This window comes from Pan troglodytes, chromosome 19, assembly GCF_028858775.2.
Source record: "Pan troglodytes isolate AG18354 chromosome 19, NHGRI_mPanTro3-v2.0_pri, whole genome shotgun sequence".
NCBI lineage: Eukaryota > Metazoa > Chordata > Mammalia > Primates > Hominidae > Pan > Pan troglodytes.
Window position 1 is genome coordinate 31987040 of NC_072417.2, and position 14972 is coordinate 32002011.

At 39.6% G+C, this 14972-nt stretch overlaps 1 protein-coding gene across 8 annotated transcripts in view; it reads right to left on the reverse strand.

Annotated features, from left to right (window-relative positions):
- Positions 1-14972, reverse strand: part of AP2B1 (adaptor related protein complex 2 subunit beta 1) — a 147275-nt gene that overhangs the window by 106026 nt on the left and 26277 nt on the right. For all 8 annotated transcript variants that reach the window (XM_054670950.1, XM_063798696.1, XM_003953061.6 and 5 more), the window contains exons 4-5: positions 13439-13574; positions 10897-11142 (exon numbers count right to left, since the gene is read on the reverse strand). In XM_054670950.1, the coding sequence (XP_054526925.1) occupies positions 10897-11142; positions 13439-13574 (382 nt within the window). The remainder of the gene's footprint in view (positions 1-10896; positions 11143-13438; positions 13575-14972) is intronic.

Genomic DNA, 14972 nt, shown 5'->3' on the forward strand with positions numbered 1-14972 from the left:
AATGTATTGAATATTTACTTTGTGCTATTAATCCTCATAACAACTCTGAAGTAGCTGCTACTAAAAGCCACCCACCTATTACAGATAACAAAACTGACTTAGAGAAGTTCAGTGACTTGCTTAGGGTCAACACAGCCAGAAAGGGATTCCTGCTTGAATCTGAACTCAAGATCTGCATCTGATTCCAGTGTCTGAGTACTAATACTTGGTCTCCAGCATTTATAGAGCTTCCAAGACTTGTGAACTTCAACCAAGGGAAGGGAAAGAAGATTCAGAGTAGGGGAGGATAATATAATCCAAACATTATTTCCAGCAAAGGTGACATGTAGATTTATATACAAGGAGAAAAATGTATTCTACTTTATACATTTCAGAGATAATCATATCCTACAGTACACTTAAGGAGGGAAAGATTTACTACCTAGCTATAAAATATGATTTATGATCTATACCTGTCTTATATGCAGCAGTTGAGGATAATAAATTTGACCTCATTTTGTTAAAAAAAGGAGTGAGCTGGTACAGTAGGTATGGTTAGAATAAAAATGACCTGTAAAAAAAAGGACTCTCAAAGGAAATCTAGATGTAAACTGGGAGTGGAATATCACACACATAAGCTCACTTATGAGGAATCTCTCACCCATTTCTCTGTCCCTTAAAATGATTTTCACCCTGCACTCTAATTTCACTCATTTTCGTGGCCTTGGAACCTAAGAAACTTACCACTTTCCAGTTCAGTGACTTCTTCCTGTTAAGTAAATTACTATTTACAGGACTTTGATTTCCAGCAATGACCTTCAAGGTCACACACTATGAACAGATTTATGCTTCAGTTTTTCTGCTCAATTTACAATTATTTTGGCTGGTATCCCTGAAGACTTGAATAAAGTGAAAGAAGTAGAGTAACTGACCAAAACTATTATGAGGAAATACACAGGTGGTTTACATATTTTTGTTCTCTTCTAAATTAGCAGTGTTAGAATATTGCTATCTCCTTTACAGAATGACCTCAAATGACATGTGAGGCATAGGACAACATATTTGTTCTGAGAGTTTCAGTCATTATTATCTCCTTAAGGAGACAATGACTGCAGTACCAGTCAAACAAGTAAAACTTAGGGCTTATACTTAAATCCAAAACACTGTCTAGAATGCCAACTGTTAATATGCCTGCTACATTACAATCTAGAATATTCCATTTTTTCCCCATCTTCTTCCTTAGAATGAGAGGTAAAACTACCTAGTGAGCCAACACATCTCATTATGAAAAGAAAGTCTGATTACATAGTAACAAGGTTTACAAAAAATAAAATTCATTACTTAAGTGGTTTAAGATATGATTTAACAAAATTCAAGTACTCTCAAAGCCAAAACACTACAAATAAATATCGATAAACAAATAAAAGGCATGCCTATAACCATCACAGTTATTTGGACCATAGCCCCTAAAATTCATTAAAGCAAGCTGCAACTTGAACAAAATAAAACACTTATTATCACACCACTTATGATCTCCCCATTTCTGAGAGTAAAGTGTTCCCCAGCCAAATTACAGCCTTGAGGTCATCTTAAAGTGACAAATGAGCCTTGATCTACTGGCAAACCACCAAAACAACACACAACAGATCCAGCTTTCAGGAAGTTGCTGTTGAGAACTACTTTAAACGTACACCCTTGAATAATTACCTTGTGAAAGTAGTAAGTAGTACTCTTAGATTTAGCTTCATTTGTGGGTAAGTTGCCCTCAGAGCTTTAAAAAATTTAATCTTTAAAATTCTTCATCCTAAAAGTTTTAATCTTAACCTTAAAATTTTAATCTTATAAAATTAAAAAAGTAAATTTTGCCACTGAAATACTAACCCTTCTAAAATTATTAATATCCGGCACTACAATCACTGTACAATATAGAATATATGTTTCTGCTGGGCATGGTGGCTCACTCACGCCTGTAATCCCAGCACTTTGGGAGGCTGAGGCAGGCGGATCACTTGAGGTCAGGAATTCGAGACCAGCCTGGCCAACATGGTGAAACCCTGTCTCTACTAAAAATACAAAACTTAGCCAGGCATGATGGCATGTGCCTGTACTCTCAGCTACTCAGAAGGCTGAAGTGGGAGAATTATTTGAGCCCAGGAGATGGAGGTTGCAGTGAGCCGAGATTGTGCCACTGCACTCCAGCCTACGCGACAGAGCAAGACTTTGTCTCTTAAGAAAAAAAAAAAAGGATATGTGTTTGTTATTATTAGGGGCTTACTCCATATGAGGACCAGTATTAAGTGCTTTGCAAGCCCTCTGTCCTTTAATGTTCACAACAATCCTACGATAGTAGCACTATTTGTAATCTCCACTTTGTAGATGAGGATGCTAAAATTTAGAGACACCACACGTTTAAGAAATAGCAGAACCAGGGTACAAACCCAAGTCTATTTGGTTCTAGAGCCTGAGTTTCAACCACTATGCTATGGTGACTGGATGAAAAATGCCATTTCATGGTTGTAAAGCACTTTTCTGTTTTCGAGCTACCTTCAAACAGAGTAGACTGATGCATTATAAAAGGAAGTGACTAAACGCAATTTGGTATTCCGGACTGAATCCTGGAATAGCAAAAGGACATTAGTGTTGAAACTGGTAAAATTCTACTTTGGTTAATAGTAACATCCCAATGCTAATTTCCTAGTTTTGGCAAATGTACCACGGTTACGTAAGATGTTAACATTAGGTGAAACTAACTGAAGCGTATATGAAAACTTTCTGTACTGTCTTTGTAACTTTTCTGTAAATTTAAAATTGTTCCTCTAAAAAATGAGGTATTTTGGCAGGGCACAGTGGCTCATGCCTGTAATCCCAGCACTTTGGGAGGCCGAGGCGGGCGGATCACGAGGTCAGGAGATCGAGACCATCCTGGCTAACACGGTGAAACCCCCCGTCTCTACTAAAAATACAAAAAAAATTAGCCAGGCATAGTGGCGGGCGCCTGTAGTCCCAGCTACTCAGAATTGTGAGGCAGGAGAATGGCGTGAACCCGGGAGGCGGAGCTTGCAGTGAGCCGAGATCGCGCCACTGCACTCCAGCCTGGGCGACTAAGCGAGACTCCGTCTCCAAAAAAAAAAAAAAAAAAGAAGAGATATTTTTTAAAACCTAAGTTCATAATAATATAAAACGATGAAATTATTTTTTAAAAGTGAAAATACACAGAAAATGATTTCCACAAAGCACATTATAAAAGGAAAACAAAAAGTGTTTGCTTTCTCTATAAGTAGAGACAGAAATACACTCAGACCAACTGGTGGGAAATTCAAGAGCTGGGAAGTTGGCCTCATATCAAAGCAGCCCCCAATGATTCCACTTACCCAAACTTCAATCCTGCAAAAATTAACAGCAGCTCCTTTCATAATATGAAACACAATTTGAGGAACTCAGATACAGACTGAATGTATTACCTTCAATGTTACTCTTATCAAGTGCTCACCACATACTGACATTATCATATGTGCCTAAAATTCTACCAGCTCTAACTCCTTCATGGACATTTGATATGAAAAGTATTACACATTTTAAATTTCATTTATGTATAATATTTTAATTTTGTAATTGTTACTTACTAATATATATTTAAGGATAACAACAATCCTATAATTAACGTACTAAATTAAGTGAAGTCATTAAGTTTTTCTACGCATTCTGGGCCTACCTTTAATAGGCAGTTTAACATAGCCTACATGAATACCAAATATATTCTGACGAAAATCCTTAGAAAGAGATCTAGACAGATGGCATTTTTCAATATTTTATCATCTTAGGTTGACAACAAATCACCACACAAGTAAACTTCCTAATGCCTAAATGAAGATTTTATAACAACCGGAAGGTGCATAATGTTAGGCCACTTCCTCAAGAATAGCTGCAGTTTATTAAGCATTTACCATATATCAGGCAAAGTTTAAAATTTTAAATACATTATTCTTTCATCTTCAAAATAATTCACTAAAATTGGCATTATTACCTCAGTTTTACATATAAGACAACTGAAGCTCATTTTAAATAACTTGTTCAAAGCCACATTTCTAGTAAGCAGCCAAGCCAGGACTCAAACAGCAGCCACTCTGGCTCTGAAGCCTCAATGCTATTTCCATAATCCAGGGTTTCACAACCTTGGCATTATTAACATTTACTGCTGGATAATTCTTTGTTTTGGGGGGACTGTCCTGTACACTGAAGGATGTTGAAAACATCCCTGGACTCTACCCGATATATGCCAGTAGCACTCCTCCCATCAGGTTTGACAACCAAAAAAATGTTACTAGACATTGCCAAATGTCCCCTGGAGAGTAGAATCACTCCTGGTTGAGAACCACCATCATAATTCCATGCTGTGTCTACGTGCTGGCTAGCACATAGTCAAAATACATACTGCTTTCTGAGAAGAAAAATGTTATTTTTCATAAAATGGTTTTCAAGCAAAAGTTCAAATTAAAAGAAGCTGGAAGTTTAACTACAACTTTTGCTAAAGATTATATTTGGCCTGAATTGAGGCTATTCTGAGAGCATGCTGCTTATGCAGAAGAACACTTAACAAATGAGAAATTTTTTTTTTTTTTTTTTTTTTTTTACTAATTCAACAGTTTGTAATTTTGCAGAGAGGACAAAACAATGAAGCACAGGTATTCTCATGGGCAGCTGTGAGAGTGATAGACAGTCTGGAAGATGAAGATCAAAGGGGCTAGGCAGTAAACCAAAGGGACTTACGAGGACTGAACCCAAAAAGACAAAAAGCAGGCCAGGCATGGTGGCTCACGCCTATAATCTCAGTACTTTGAGAGGCTGAGGCTGGAGGCCTGCTTTAAGCTAGGAGATTGAGACCAACCTGGGCAACAGAACAAGATCCATCTCTACAAAAAATAAAATAAAATAAATTAGCTGGGCATGGTAGCATATGCCTGTAGTTCCAGTTGCTCGGGAAGACTGTTTGAGCCCAGGAGTTTGAGGCTGCACTGAGCTATGATCAAGCCATTGCACACCAGCCTGGGTGACAGAGCAAGACCAGGTCTCTCAAAAAATAAAAAGTAAATTTTTAAAATAAATAAAAACAAAAAGCAAAGCACATGTGGTGGGGCTGTCAAGAGCATCTCTGGAGTTGCAAATTCTAATATACGTAAGTTAACTGAGGTTTGAATACCCCTAAATGCCTCTGAGAGCAAAAAAGAAAACCATAGTAACGAAGCTAGAGAATACTATCATTCATTCAAAAGTGCATATCTCAATAAAACAAGTCACATACCAAAAAGATACACATTTTCTTGCAAATATATACTTGTGACATTTGTAAAAAAACCACAAAAGCTATTTCCCTATAGCTCTAAAATGTTTCCTTATTCTGGATGGAGGTTTACCTTCAAAATAATGAACTAATAAAGTCCACATCTGACGACAAGTTTAACTCTAATTCCCTCGGAACAGATAGTCCATACAAATATTAAAGGAATCAGAACCTTTTAAATTAATATTGTAGCAATAATGTTAACCTCTGCCTAATACCTACTTCATAATTACAGTAGCAGCCACCACTTATGAGCTCCCATAAGCCAAGCACTTTACAGGGCACTTTTCATGCAAAAGCTCAATTAATAATCCAAACAACTCTCTAAGATAGTAGCCTTCATCTTCCAGGAAAGGAAACAGACTTGGGTAAGTTAAACAACGTGAACATAAAGCTAGGACTTAATAGAGTGAGATTTTTTTACTTCTAAATTCATCTTTTCTCTCTTAACTAGTATTTCATCAAAAGTTAGCTTCAACTAAACTATAAATGGTAAAACAACTGCAGGAAAGTAAGATGTATGTGATTCTCTGCAAAAGACAGGAAACAAAACTATGGTAAAGCTTTGTTACCTGCAGCAAGGCACAGTGTCACTAGGAACCAGACTTGAGGTCAATATAACAACAAGAATTTTCAGCCCTCGACCAACATTCATCTCTCATATTAGAAGATTTCAAAGTCATTTCTGCAGATATTCTAGTGCTTTCAAATCTAGGATGCCCTTCTGAAGTGAGCTACAAGAAAACTACTAAGGCACAACCCCCTGGAAGCATTCATTCTTTTCTTTTCTAAGAGAATCTAATATGTGCTGGTGCAGTGCTGCCACCATGTGGAGCAGCCTCTGAAAAAGTGGAACAAAATCACTCCTCAAGAGCAGTAAAATAAGGACTCATATCCATCACTGGAATAAGAGGATTGATACTTCTTTTTTTTTTTTGTATCTTTCATTTTTTTTTCTTTTTTGAGATTTCTATAATGAAGCAGTGTTCAGATAACTCAGTCTTTATGAATTCAAACGTAAACACTTTGAGAAAATGAAGCAGTTCTGTGTGTGTGTGTATGTGTGTGCACATACACATTTAAATGACCTCAGGTGATCCACCCTCCTCAGCCTCCCAAACTGCTGGGATGACAGGCGTGAGCCACCACACCTGGCCTAAATTCTCTGGTATACATTCATCCATGAAGGTAGTAACCAGCAATGGAGTCTGGGACTCAGAACTAGGTTGGGATCCTAGCTACATTACTACTAGCTGCATGACTTTAGGAAGAGTTCTTCAGTCTGAGTAAACATTTCTTGACCTGTAACATGGAATAACCTCTGCTTTAAGGAGAGATGTGAGAACTAAGTGAACCATTGTAAGTAAAAGCATCTACCACTGTGCATGGCATAGAAGGCACTTAAATTTAAGTGTTCTAATGACAGTTGTAATACTCTAAGGTAATAAGTAGGGAATACAGTTGAGATGAAAAGTATAAATTCAAAATAAAAAGTAGGTATGTATCTATGTGTGTTGGCTACCTCTTAAGCCCAAGCTTTTCAGTTCTTCACTAAAACAAGAATGAAGAGCTCAAAAAATGATTTTAATATGAGTATGCGTAACAAGGCCAGGACAAGAGTAAGGCAAGTGAGGCACTCCAGGCACAAAACTAAGGAGGCACTCTGTTCTCAGGCTTGTGAGGTACAGAGTTTGCACCTGAGAATGAGTGTCTTCTTAAATTTTACACTCCAGGCACCTCTTTAGGCTAAGTCAAACATTATCAGAAAAGTTCTGCTACTGAGTTCTGACAAAACAGCAAAGATCTTCTATTCAGAGAGCAGTTGGTCCAATAATTTGCTATCTAATGCTGACACCCTGCTCTAGGAAAATCTATAAATAAAGAGACAACAAAATATGAGGTATTCCTGAAACTGTTTCTCAAAAATCTACCAAGTAGCTTTAAATTTTCTCTAAAAGTCTCCTCAAAAATATTTATGAAAATCTCCCCAAGTCACGTTTTGATTTGTTGTAGTAAAAACAGGTTAAAAATTAAGAACACTATACAGTTTACTATAATATTATGATATACTAAATTCAAATAGAGACCTATTCATGTGCTGCCTGCTAAAATTTTATATAGCTAGGGGATGGGGAAAGAAAATAAGTAAAACAAGATTGGCATGTATTGATGACCAGTGAATCTAGTGATGATCAATGAATTCATTTTATTTATTGTATTCATTTATTTGTCCTAATTTTGAATGTTTGAAGATTCCCACAATAAAAAACACAAATACATAAATAGCATACGTATGCCACCTGATCTTATGGACTAGATGAAAACTAGCTCTCCTTTGCAATGTAAACTTTGAATAAATCAGACAAACTAAGCTTGTTCCAGAATCATTTTATTCTTCTCGGTTTATCTGGATAAAGATCTCTAAATGTGCTACTTGAGTGTGTGTGTGCGCGCGCGCGCGTACACACACACACACACACACACAAATGACTACTGCTAAACATCCCTTAGGCCTTATACCTGACCATCTAACTGTATAGGTTCTGCATTAAAGAATTTACATTAGCATAGAGATGCTGCCTCAAACTGGAGTCGCCTGTAAGTTAGAACTCATTTTCCCTTTGAGCCATTCCATATTCTTAGCACCACTGAATATTTAATAAGTTTCCACGGGGTACATGATATTCTGCCCACCTGGTTGATGGTTGCAGCACAAACACTTTTCATCTCATCTGTCCTCAGGTAGAGAATTATAGACAGTTGCTCAGAATAACAGTGAATCAAAAGCAATGCCAAAAACACAAGTTGGTGCCAGCTAAACATTCTGTAAAGTAGATACTACTAACTTTAGACAATTTTTATTTTTCTATATTTTTGAGGCAGGGTCTGTCTTTGTCACTCAGGCTATAATGCAGTGGTGCAATCATAGCTCACTACAGCCTTAAACTCCTGGGCTCAAGGGATTCTCCCACCTCGGCCTCCCAAGTAGCTGGAATTACAGGCATGCACCACCACGTCCAACAAAATTTTTTTTTTTTTTTTTTGAGACAAGAGTCTCGCTCTGTCACCCAGGCTGGAATGCAGTGGCACGACCTCGGCTCACTGCAAGCTCCGCCTCCTGGGTTCACACCATTCTCCTGCCTCGGCCTCCCGAGTAGCTGGGACGATAGGCACCTGCCACCACGCACGGCTAATTTTTTGTATTTTTAGTAGAGACGGGGTTTCACTGTGTTAGCCAGGATGGTCCTGATTTCCTGACTTCGTGATCCACCCACCTCGGCCTCCCAAAGTGCTGGGATTACAGGCATGAGCCACTGCACCCGGCCCCACCGAATTTTTTAAAAAAATTTTTGTAGAGACAGGGTCTCACTTTGTTGCCCAGGCTGGTCTCAAACTCTTGGCTTCAAGTGATCCTTCTGCCTCAGCCTCCCAAAGTGCTAGGATTATAGGCATATGAGCCAACATGCCTAGCCAACTAATTTCTTTATGTAATTTTTAAAAAGGGGGCTGGGTGTGATGGCTCACGCCTATAATCCCTGCACTTTGGGAGGTCAAGGCAGGTGCATCACCTGAGTCAAGAGTTTGAGACCAGCCTGGCCAACATGGTGCAACGTCGTCTCTACTAAAAATACAAAAATTAGCCGGGCATGGTAGTGGGCGCCTGTAATCCCAGTTACTCGGGAGGCTGAGGCAGGAGGAGAATCGCTTGAACCCAGAAGGTAGAGGTTGCGGTGAGCCGAGATCATGCCACTGCACTCCAGACTGGGTGACAGAGTGACACTCCATCTCAAAAAAAAATAAAAAATAAAAATAAATAAAAGGTACCATATGGTGTTACTTAGGGGAAATAAAAGGCAGGGTTGTATCTTCTAGTACTGGTGGTGATGCTCTGTCAGAAGTCATGGTTAAAGCATCTGCACTTCCACACCCACACCGACGCCCACCCTTATGCCTAGGTTGAAAGATTTCTAATGGTAGTTAGTACCATAAAAACCTTAAAAAATTATGACTTGCTTCATCCTGTGGATTTAATACTAATCTTGAAGGATAATAAACAGAAGCCAAGGCTACCTGTAAAATAAAATGAACCAAACAAAATGTCAAAGCAGAGATGTGAACAGGTAATTTACAAATGAGAGACAGCATCTATGTCCAGCCAAATTCTAATTCTCCATTTAAAGTTCACTAAGAAAATATTCAGGCCAAGCACAGTAATTCACTGAGGAAGGCCAAGGTGGGAGGATTGCTTGAGGCCAGGAATTCATGACCAACCTGGGCAACATAGCAAGACCCCATCTCCATAAAAAATAAGGCCGGGTGCGGTGGCTCACACATGTAATCCCAGCACTTTGGGAGGCCATGTCAGGTGGATCACGAGGTCAGGAGATCAAGACCATCCTGGCTAACATGGTGAAACCCCATCTCTACTAAAAAATACAAACAATTAGCCAGGCGTGGTGGCAGGCGCCTGTAGTCCCAGCTACTCAAAAGGCTGAGGCAGGACAATGGCATGAACCTGGAAGGCGGAGTTTGCAGTGAGCTGAGATCACGCCACTGCACTCCAGCCTGGGCGACAAGGCAAGACTCTGTCTCAAAAAAAAAAAAAAAAAAAAAATTAGCTGGATGTGGTGGCATGTTCCTGCAGTCCTAGCTGCTCAGGAGGCTGAGGTAGAAGGAGTGCTTGAACCCAGGAGTTCAAAGTTACAGTGAGCTATGACTGCACCACTGCACTCCAGCTTGGCCACAGAGCAAGATCCTATCTGTAAAAAATAAATAAATAGATAGATAAATAATTTTTAAAAGGGAATATTCAAAGGTTATCCACTGATTAACTCTTAGTGTTATGCACCTTTCAGTAAACATTGCATTAGACCAAAAAGGTAGCACTTTAAAGAAAGTGGCTATTTTCCTCCATCTTCCTGGCAACAATATTTAATGACCCATCCAACATATTCAATTAGTACCCAATTCAAATGAGCTTTAGTTATTACTGGAGTCAAACATATCACTTGGGACTTGACCTTCTTCATTATATAAGCAAAGTTTAAAATGTCAATAAGGAAAAGGTCCCAAAACTTAAAGCTGTTAAGCTATGTTCTGGCTGCTAAACATTTACAACATAACCAAGCTGGCTAAAAATAATCTTGCCCTAGAAATTCCCCTATAGAGAAATGCATGATAATAATTAGGTAATAAAGATCATTTTCATTCAGTTTCTAGTCCCACACCACCAGAAAATACCACAAATATTGATCTGAAGAAAATAATCTTAAATATATATAAATTTACGGCCAAACCTCCTGAAGAAAATGATGAAAGTTTTCATCATGGGCAGTATGGGCAAATATGAGCATAAGTACAATACAAAGATTTGCTTTAAGATCCCTGCCTTTTAGTACTTGGTTCTCACCTCAAAAACACCTAGGATATGAAATATACAATCTGTGAGACACACAAAGTCATGTTTCCCATAGCTACCCCATAACCCAGTATTCCAAAGACAAGGTTCATATTAAACACGCTTTAACAAGGGACTCATTTTAAATACTGCTCTCTTTATAAAAGCAGAAGCTTATTACCATTGGATTTGAATCTGCTATGAGATCCCGTAGAGAATCCAGAAATCCCTGATCTTCCACCATTTGGGCATTGATATCATGGAGTTTTGCCACGCAGACTGCTGCTGTTTTCCGAACATAGGGATCCTCATCCTTCAAGCACTTGCGGAGCGGCTCACAGAGATATTCTGTAATTTTGTCTACCCGGATGCACCCCATGGTTCTGACTGCCAAGGCTCGAATCAAAGGATTAGGATCTTCACAGTCCTGCAGAAAACAATCACCGACAACTGTAGGTATACATGGTGGCTAAAAGTAAACAGTCCAGTTTATGTAAGCTGCAAAAGAATTACCTCATTAATTTAAGCTTCCAGATACATTCTACATGAGCTCCAATCTTCCATGCTATTCCTTTCCTAAGTACAAATCTTAGCTGCCCTATTTAAGAGTTTAGGTGAAGAAGTCATTTAACTGTTTTAAATACAAAATGAGAAACAGCTCAGCAGGATTCACTCCAGTGCCAGGCAGAGGTTTAGGGAGTTCGTACCATCCCACAGCCATTAGGATCTACCCTAAAAACAGGAAAAGCTTTTGGGCTTGTATTCCGGCACAGGAAAAAAAAAAAAGAGGAACTGTAAAGACCGTGCCCTACTCCACAGTGAGTTCCTAAACATCAAATAGAAAAGAGAGCTAGATTTCTGTGGCCTGCAGCCAAGAAAACAAAGGGGAGCACAGGAGCCGGTCTGGGCTTGAAATAAGTACCTGGAGTTAAGCAGCAGAGAAGGCCCTCTGAGCTCTTGGCTAACATACATTCTCTTTTACTAGCAAGTGCTTCCAAATATAGTAAATAGAATATGGAGAAAGAACACTCTTTTAAACTGCCTTACACTAAAAAATGTCTTTAAGCCCATGTAAATCTATGCACAACTCTAACTTCCAAAATATAAACTAAATTCTTCCCAATGATATATTCCCTCTATGAACCACCAGTCATGGAGAACAAACTGTTACGTTCTGACTCTATAATGTAGCTAAACACAGGAAAAGAACAAAAAGTTCATGAGAAAGAAGAAAGCATATTGCTTATTTTTCAAAACATTTTAAATAGAAGCTAATTTTAGAAATGCTGTCTGTTTTTTTTAATGTACACTAAGTTCCAAACAGAGAAAAAACAACTATTAAAAAAATATTAGGCTGGACATGGTGGCTCATGCCTGTAATCCCAGCACTTTGAGAGGCCAAGGCGGGTGGATCACCTGAGGTCAGGAGTTCGAGACCTGCCTGGCCAATATGGTGAAACCCCATCTCTACTAAAAATACAAAATTAGCCAGGTGTGGTGGTGCATGCCTGTAATCCCAGCTACTCAGGAGGATGAGGCAGGAGAATCACTTGAGCCCGGGAGGCGGAGGTTGTGGTGAGCTGAGATTGCGCCATTGCACTCCAGCCCGGGCAACAAGAGTGAAATTCTGTCACCAAAAAAAAAAAAAAAAAAAAATTAATGGGAATGATCCCATTATTATTTTCTTTAAATCTATGATAGGAAAGATTTGACTGGATATTCAATAATAAGAAAATATTTTGTCCATTTTTAAAGACATGATGATATTGTGGTTATGTTTAAATAAAAGATCTTATCTTGACAAATATAAAGACAAAACTATTTAATATACGATGTTCAGGATTTCTTTAAAATTATCCAGCAGGAGAGGGGGTTGGAGGTCAGAAAATACGTATGAGGATTACAAACAAGAGTGGTTATGTGTCGGTAACTGTTAAAACTGCAAGACGGATATTTAGGAATTTATTATACTAGTCCTTTTTCTTGAATATGTTTAAAATTTTCCATTAAAAAAAATTAATCACGCCGGGAGTGGTGGCTTGTGTCCGTAACCCCAGCACTTTGTGAGGCTGAGGTGGGTGGATCACTTGAAGTTAGGAGCACGAGATCAGCCTGACCAACATGGTGAAACCCTGTCTCTACTAAAAATACAAAAATAAGCTGGGCATGGTGACGGTCACCTGTAATCCCAGCTACTTGGGAGACTGAGGCAGGAGAATTACTTGAACCTGGGAGGCAGAGGTTGCAGTGAGCCAAGATCGTGCCACTGCACTCCAGCCTCGGTGACAGAGTGAGACTCTGTATAAAAAAAAAAAAAAAAATTAATCAAATGATGTAAGACGTATTAAATGAAATGAAAGTAGAAACTCCGGCAGTCTCCACTACTGCTGACTCATAAGCATAATTTCTACGAAGATAAAATAGGTAAAGCCCCCAATTACTGATAGTACAATGATATGCCCACCTTTGTCAGCCTCAGAAGGTAAAACAGTGGGGTTTCACCAGGTTTTCTTTTACGCATCTGGCAAGGATGCACCAAGCCCCACTAACAGAAAGCTCAGCACATGGTTTGAATTTCCCTGGATGACACACACTGGTATACAGAACGCTTAAAACATGAACATTCCTAGTCATTGCCAACACTTCCCTACACTCCTTCCTTGTGAACAGAGGTTACTTATTTGCAATTCAAACTCTGTTATTGAGGCCTTGGGAAAAGTTACCTTCACAAAGCTGTTTACAGCCATGATGGCCATGTCTGGCTGACTCTTGGCGTAGTTCATCAAGTAGAGATACACAAGCTTCTTCAGTTCCAGATTGTCAGTCTGCATACAGTTCACTACGTCTGGAAAGAGAGAACTGAGAAGAGAGGGTAAAAGAGAAAAGGAAAGTAAGCAGGTGTTGGTGCCAAGCTGTTGGACAGAACATGAATAGCCTTAACTAACAGTGATTTGATGCAAGAACAAATGTCCCCACAGTGGTAACTGTCACAGAAATGAATTACTAAAGAAACTGGCTGGGCACGGTGGCTCACGCCTATAATCCCAGCACTCTGGGAGGCCAAGGCAGGCGGATCACCTGAGGTCGGGAGTTTGAGACTAGCCTGACCAACATGGTGAAACCCCGTCTCTACTAAAAATACAAAAAATTAGCCAGGCATGGTGGTGCATGTCTGTAATCCCAGCTACTCAGGAGGCTGAGACAGGAGAATTGCTTGAACCTGGGAGGTAGAGTTTGTGGTGAGCTGAGATCACGCCATTGCACTCCAGCCTGGGCAACAAGAGCGAGACTCCTGCGTCTTAAAAAAAAGGAAAAAAAAAAAAAGAAAAGAAAAGAGAAAAGAAAAGAAAAGAAAAGAAACTGTAGGCCAGACATGGTGGCTCAGGTATGCAATCCCAGAACTTTGGGAGGCTGGGGTGTAAGGAACACTTGAGACCAGGTGTTCAAGGCCAGCCTGGACAACATGGCGAGATCCTCTCTACAAAAATTTGTTTTAAAAAGCTAGGTGTGGTGGTGCACACCTGTAGTCTTAGCTACTCAGGAGGCTGAAGCAGGAGGTCGAGACTGCAGTGAGCCATGATCACGTCACTGCACTCTAGCCTGGATGACAGAGTGAGACCTTGTCCCCATCCAAAAAAAACAAGAAAAAAATTGTAGTGCTGTTCTCAACAAGGTCTCTATAGTTTTAGAAAAAGCTTTTTATTATGAAAAGTGTTAATCCCAGTGCTGGGATTACATGCATAAGCCACTGTGCCCAGCTTCATCTATAATATTTTAATGTGTATCTTAAGAATCCTTTTTTTTCTTTTTGAGACAGAGTCTCACTCTGTCGCCCAGGCTGGAGTTCAGTGGCACCATCTTTGCTTCCTGCAACCACTGCCTCCCCAGTTCAAGCAATTCTAATGTGTCAGCCTCCTAAGTAGCTGAGATTACAGGCGTGCGCCACCACTCCCGGCTAATTTTTATATTTTTAGTAGAGATGGGGTTTCACCATGTTAGCCAGGCTAGTCCCGAACTCCTGACCTCAGGTGATCCACCCGCCTTGGCCTCCCAAAGTGCTGGGATTACAGATGTGAGCCACCACGCACAGGCAAGTGTCTTTTTTTTTTTTTCCACTACCTTTAAAACATCCAAAAAAACACACAAAAACAAAAACAAAAAAGCCAGGCCCAGTGGCTCACATCTGTAATCCAAGCACTTTGGGAGGCCGTGGTGGGAGGACTGCTTGAGCCTAGGAGTGTGAGACCAGCCTGGGCA